Source organism: Sinocyclocheilus anshuiensis, unplaced genomic scaffold (assembly GCF_001515605.1).
Source record: "Sinocyclocheilus anshuiensis isolate Anshui unplaced genomic scaffold, SAMN03320099.WGS_v1.1 scaffold1089, whole genome shotgun sequence".
Lineage (NCBI taxonomy): Eukaryota > Metazoa > Chordata > Actinopteri > Cypriniformes > Cyprinidae > Sinocyclocheilus > Sinocyclocheilus anshuiensis.
This window is the reverse complement of record NW_015555709.1, coordinates 6,879-14,186: the sequence shown is the minus strand read 5'-3', so window position 1 is coordinate 14,186 and position 7,308 is coordinate 6,879. Positions and strand designations below refer to the sequence as shown.

At 33.2% G+C, this 7,308-nt stretch overlaps 1 protein-coding gene across 1 annotated transcript in view; it reads left to right on the top strand.

The window, feature by feature from the left end:
* LOC107671890 (high mobility group nucleosome-binding domain-containing protein 3-like) overlaps window positions 1-4,009 on the top strand; it is an 8,440-nt gene extending 4,431 nt beyond the window's left edge. The window contains exons 6-7 of the mRNA XM_016464895.1: window positions 1,316-1,415; window positions 3,275-4,009. Coding sequence (XP_016320381.1) covers window positions 1,316-1,415; window positions 3,275-3,294 — 120 coding nt within the window. The 3' untranslated portion in view covers window positions 3,295-4,009. The remainder of the gene's footprint in view (window positions 1-1,315; window positions 1,416-3,274) is intronic.
* Window positions 4,010-7,308: the final 3,299 nt, after the last annotated feature.

Below are 7,308 nucleotides of genomic sequence, written 5' to 3'. Positions count from 1 at the left end.
TTTTTTATTGATATATTTGTATTTGCATTTTGAATGCAATTTGGCAATTAAATACATTAAATGGGTTTAGTTTTCACAGTTATTAATGTATGCAATTTCAGCAATAAAAACGTTAATTTTTCTAAAAAGAAAACAAATTAGTTGTTTATTTTAAGAGATCCATCTTATTATCTCTTGTATATTTAGTATTGCTCTTTAATAAATAAAAATTACTTCTTATCCGATTAATCGATGGAATAATCTGTAGAATACTTGATTACTAAAATAATCGATAGCTACAGCCCTAGTTACAATTTAAAATAAATGTTTTAATTTTAATATATTTGAATAAATATTCTTGTGATAGCAAAGCTACATTTTCAGCAGCCATTTCTCCAGTCTTTAGTGTCACATGATCCTTCAGAAATCATTCTAATATGCTGATTTGGTGCTCAAGAAACATTTATTTGAAATAGAAATCCTTTGTAACTTTTTAAATGTCATTTGCTGTTATTTTTGATCAATTTAATGCATCCTTACTGAATAAAAGTGTTTTCTTTAAATAAATAAAAGATAAATCTTACTGACCCCAAACTTTTGAACAGAAGTGTATGTCTACTTTTAGTTCAGCATTGGTTATTTAATATTGCATATTGCATATCAAGTTGCTAAACTGATAATGTACTTTTTACATTAATTGTCTCCCCTTTCTCAAAATGCTCTGAGACTATTTCAATCATCCTCCAGGACATGTAAATTATTTTCATAGAACATTTGTTGTGTGAACGAGAATGAAAGAGCAGACATGTGAGGTGGGAAAGAATGACCTAGTTACAGGCATGTTGTGGGGAAGTGTATTCTGGAAGGTTTGTACTAAAATGACTGGGTGTGAATTGGTGGTATTCATGTAAAGTTCAGATGGGCTGATAGTGCCAATGGCAAGTTTGATTTTGTGGTTATACTATTGCTTTAAAGATAATGCAACTTAAAGGATAATATTCCTTGTTCTTTTGTATTAAATGTGTTGTTGCGTCAAATTAACTACTGTAAACCAGCAATTACTCTTGTAATCTTTATCATGAATCTTTGACCTTTGGTCAATTTCGTTGAATAGTCACAAACAGCTAATATAATTTGTCCTTTTTTCCTCTTTGCTTTTCCAATTTTCGTGTGTCAATATGAATAAGGAAACATTACACATCAAGATTTTTCAGTGCTCTGTACTAACATGAATTACATTATATTGACCAATGTCTAAACATCTTTTGATATATCCCTTTTCATGGCTTCTGAAACACCTGCATGTACCTGAACCCTCACTCACACACATGCACAGATCTGTGTCTCACGCTCATCTGTCAGTGTGTCATCATGGAGAAGTTCCGCCCCTTCCTTCCTGTCCATCCGAGGGCAGAGTGAGAGTGTTAGAGTAAAGGGTATGAGAGTTTGTAGAGTGCAGTGTGTGCTTGTGTGCTCTTCGCCATCAGATCTAGATATATTCAACCATCTCTTTATCTGAGACTAGAGAGAAGAAAAAAAAACAGAATTAATTACATTGTGAATGATTGGTAGCCAAGGTTACCATAATGTTCAGTGCATTAATTTTGATATTATGGATCACAACTTACGGATTTTGAAGTGTGATATTCCAGAGTGTACCCAATTGCATTAATAATTACTGTTTTCAAACAGGTTTCCTGAACATTCAATGGGCAGATAAACGCATTGGTCAGTCTATCCACATAAGGCTAGGATAGAAGAAAGTATTTATTTAAAAATACACACTTTACCTTGAATTTAATTAATTAAAATTTAAGTTGATTTACTTATAATTACGTAAACATAAGGACATGAATGCACTCTTTTATCGGTTTTGTCCTGTTGTTTATTATAAGGGAAGTTGTTGAGTTTAAAGGAATAATTCACCCGCAGCCATTTCTCCAGTCTTTAGTGTCACATGATCCTTCAGAAATCATTCTAATATGTTCAGTTGAAATTCACGAATACTTTTTTTCAGGATTGTTTGATTAATAGAAGATTCAAAAGAACAGCATTTATTTGAAATAGAAATATTTTTGCAACATATTAAATGTCTTTACTGCTATTTTTGATTAATTTATGCATCCTTATTGAATAAACGTATTAATTTCTTTAAAAAAAAAAAAAGTAAATCTTATTGACCCCGAACTTTTGAAAAGAAGTGTTTATCTACTTTTAGTTCAGCATTGGTCATTTAATATTGCATATAGCATATCAAGTTGCTATATAGCTTTTACATGAATTTTGTCTCCCCTTCCTCAAAATGCTCTGAGATTACTTGAATCGTCCTCTAGGACATGAAAATGATTTTCATAGAACAGTTGTGTGAACGAGAATGAAAGAGCAGACATGTGAGGTGGGAAAGAATGACCTAGTTACAGGCATGTTGTGGGGAAGTGTATTCTGGAAGGTTTGTACTAAAATGACTGGGTGTGAATTGGGAGAAATTCAGCACTACATCACTTGCTCACCAGTGGATCCTCTGCAGTGAATGGGTGCCGTCAGAATGAGAGTCCCAACAGCTGATAAAACCATCAATAATCCACAAGTAATCCAAACGACTCCAGTCTGTAAATTAACATCTTGTGAAGCGTAAAGCTGCATGTTTGTAAAAAAACAAATCCATCATTTAGACGTTTTTAACATCAAACCATTACAAGTCCTCTTTGATTAACACTACTTTCTCTAGTGAAAAAGTCATCTCGTCTGAATCAAGAGAGAAATATGCTGAGATCAAGCACCATTTACAAGTGACAACATTTCAAAACAGTTAAAGATAAAACACCTTAATACTACAAACAAGCAGCTTTTCACTTCACAGGATGTTAATCAATGGACTAGAGCTTTGCTGATTACTTGTGGATTATTGTGATGTTTTTATCAGCTGTTTGGACTCATTCTGACGGCACCCATTCACTTAAGAGGATCCATTGGAGAACAAGTGATGTGCTAAATTTCTCCAAATCTGTTCTGATGAAGAAACAAACGGATCTAGAGTGAGTACATTTTCAGCCGTTTTCATTTTTGAGTGAACTATTCCGTTAACAAATTATTTTATGATTCCCAATATGAGGTAAGTTGTGGTCATCATTTGTATGTGGATTTACTCATACTAACTGAGTGGCTTTTGTTCTGTCTGTCTGACTTCACATCAGGTAATCTTAACAGTTTTAGAAAAACTTAAGTCCTATCAAAACGTTCCCTGCATTAGGAAATCATATTCTTTTTTTTCTGTGCTTTTTTCCCCTCTGTATAGGAAACTGGGCCCAAGACTGAGGCTGAGGCGAAAGAGTGATCGAAGTTGTTTTCTGGAATAACAAAGAACATTTTTTATTCCTATTGAGTATTTTGTAAAATGCAAACTTTTTTTAGACTTACCGTACTAGATATCCTTAGCTAAGTCGACTCACACTCCCCGCTGAAGCACCGTACCTATCTCCTTCTCTTTCATCTGACAGAAAGATAGATTCATTTCAAGGAAAAGCAACAGTTATTCTTGAAATTTTCACCAGCAGCTTGCCTGCCAAATGCAGCCACTTGGAACATGTCACATCCTACCTGTTAAAAGCAACCAGTTCATCTTTTGCCACCAGAGCGCATATCCTTAGCTCCATATATATGGTTACTAAGGTGCAAGTCTTTGGTTTTATTGTCTTTGAGTCTTGTTATTTAATTGGTTAAATATCATAAAAAAGAGCGAGAGATACAGAAAGAGGGAGCAAATGGGGCCGAGAGATTTAAATAGTAACCCTTTGCTTTTTTATCTCCTTTGTAGCATTTTGAGATTCTAGTGTGTTCTTTTAAAATTGCTGAATTAAACATGACCCTTAACAGTGGCAGAAATCCATAGCAATAAACAAGTGGTGCTTTGTGCTAGAAGGTTAGGAAAACTACAAGAACTGAATCTCAGAAAGATGTACAAGTCCACAGAACTGGTTTAAGAGATACTCTCTGTAAAATGTTTTCAAATAAAAGATGAATAAACGGTCAATTGACTCTTGTGTGTTTCTTACTAGTTGTTGCTTTAATGTTCCACAAGTACTAGGCTGTCTATACAAAAGTTCAAAGCAGGCTTAGTATTGGTCTAATATTTTTGACTAATTTTAGAATTTTGTAAAAATAATTTTAGAAATTTTGTTTTTTTTTAAACACTATTTTGCCAAAATAGCTCAACTTAATTATTTTGGGGGGGAAAAATCTAATAAATAAAGTAAATATGTAATTAAATACAGTATTGGAACAACAATGGAAAATGGTCAAATTAGTACCAATCTTTCTTTAATGTCGACTTTCATGAATTGATTTATTTATACATTTGTAATTAGAATTGAGTGAAACTTATCTATTATTTCTTTATAATATTACTCTTTTTTTTTTTGTGAACACATGAAATACAAATCATAAGCATGTTATTTATTCAAAAACAACTATCACTTTTTTCCAGTAACAATTGATGCCACTATGAAACTGCACATGATGAAATTCACATAAAAACATGGTTATTTTTCCACTGTGGCTCATATCTTCTCAATTAATTGTAAAATGATGTTAGATAAACATCTGTGAATGAAAACAGGTATTTAACTTCTCAATGATGCATCAGAAATCCAGATGTAAAAGAAACGTAGCGCACTTTCAGCATGTGTGTTCCTCAGGAAAAATTGAAAAAGAATATAAAATGTCACATGATTTAAAACAGCACATTACTGGTTACTATAAAGACTGCTATTAATTCCAAAAATGCAATTCATAGGAAGAAAGAAAAAAAATGGCAACACTATAACATAGTTAACTTTGTGGAAAACTCTTGAGGGTCCAGGGTGTTTAGTCTAAAGCTACAAAGGCCTTTCAGTATAGTTCTTTATACACAGACACATGTAACCCTAAACACACACTCACTAAATACAACTGCTGATGTCAGAAAGTGAAAGGTCAGCAATGCCATGGGGAGGCAGGAACAGGGAAGAGGAAATGAATGGACTGACAACACTCGTTGGTCTGGACTCCTGTCTTTCTGCAGGCCCAGGCAATAGACCAAAAGCCCCATATATAGTAATAAATCTGTTTAATGATCACACAGGCAACATATTTCTGAAGTACAGAAATGAAAGTGCTTCTTTCTTTTTAAAAGTGATCGGGTTGTTTTAGAGGATCTACACTTGTCAGGAACGGTTTATAGTGTTACTGTTACTTGTTTGTGATAAGGATGCCTTTACTAAGAAGACCCACTGAATTTCATGAACAGACGCTTAAAATATTTTTTTAACACTTAATATTAGTGTAAATGTGCTCCAAATAAAATGGAACAGGAAACTTTATTCGCATTATTCTTATCATCCACATTGCTTAAGTTTAAATAAACATACCATGAAAACTATATGTAAGACCAAATAATAATGCATCAACAAAATAGAGATATATTATGTATTATACATTGAAGTATAGAATTAAGCCCAGATTTATGTACTGATTGATTCTGATACAGAATTGTTGTGGTTGATGCTTACATGATTGTATCCCTCACTTTAAATATTTACTGATTATTATTAGAGGTTACTCTTTGTGAAATGTTTTTAATGATCACGCTTTAATAATTAGTATTTTAGGAAACTATAACAGTCTGGAATGCTCTGTTGAATCTACTGAGATCCAAGGAGGCAAAACCCTCCAACTTGATTTATTTACCCCTATAACCTTTGACCCATGTTTGGCCCCTGAACTCATCAACTGAAATGATAGTCCTGACCTCCAGTGGCAAGAAAAAATACTGCATGCCACTGATCACAAAATAACAACATTCTTCCATTTTAGAATCTTTACTCCGATATATTTTAAAAAGGTGTTTATGATTTGTATTTTTAGTGTTCTGGATCAAAATGAGTCACACTTTGAGTGGGTTTTTTTCTATTGTCAGAACCTACTTGTGAAGTTTAATGCCTACTCAGCCACTTCACCAGATCACCACCGTTATTTAAAAGTGTGATAAGTTGGATCAGTTTTTCTTAAGTAGCCTCGAAGCCAAAGCTGCTATATTCATGTAGTTCTTAAGTATCTGACTGCTTTTCTCCTCCACACTTACACCCCTAGTGTCAGTAGTTTAGCAAGTGTTACACCACCAAATGCAGCTAAAAGTAACAGTTGAACTCAGGATTTCCCTAGCAAGGGCACATAGCAGTTTGTATCAGCTTTATAAACAAAAAGTCACAGATTGTATCAAAGTCACCTTTTTAGCTCAGAGAAAAAAAAGGGAAGGCAAACCTCAAACGCTTCCTTTGTCTAATGCCTCACTTTGATGCCTCACCCCTTAAAACAAGAGTGCAGTAAATCTATCTGAATTTGTGATTATGGCAATGTCAGTGTGTGCAGACATACATAAATACAATGCTAACTAAGCATACAATTTTTTCATTATTAATTTATTTTGCAGTTTTAGATTTTTTTATTTACTTATTTATTTATCAAAAAGGGACACCCTGAATATCCTTAAAGAACGGTTTTGTCCGATTTAACTCCCTTTTGGGGATGATATTGGTAAGTGCATACACACATTCAAAATTCACGAACACTATTGTATATGTGAATTGTATATGTAAATGTGCATCATATGCACATGAAAATACATTCAAAATATTTAAAACGACATGAAAAAATCTATAAAAATAGTCCATAAAACTATGTTATTATATTCTTTAATGGTTGCTGGGACATTAAGCCTCAGTTTGAACTCTCATTTGCATCACTTGAAAAATACGGTCAAAGCAAAAAAAGTAGGTTTAGCCTCTTGAACTTCACAAGCATTGGCTGTAAAACAGCTGGTGGTGTTTATTTAACATGGATAACTAATTAGGGAACTTAGTATTTAGACTGGTTATATCATGAACTCCACAACTACTTTACTCAGCACTATCCTTACAGAAGGTGAGAACTCAACAGGCCTTTTCAATGTTGTATGACTTACTCATAAATACATTTATCCAAATTAAGTCCATAGGACATATAAAGCACAACTTCAGCTGGCTCATTTAAAGCAGACATCCTCACTGCTTGCTTATGCCTTTGATTGCTTAGATAAGAAGAAAAAAAAAAGTATAATACGTATATGTAATTAATATAGTATTGTGGACAGAAGTATTTAAACACTTTGTCCAATTGATATAACTGTTTTACACAACCTTTAACTAGACATAGACACACAGTCTGTATGTTGTTTCTTTAAAATAGATAGACCTTATGGCATATAAATATATAAATAAGATCACCAATCAATGTCCTATTTTGTCTGGTGTTGCC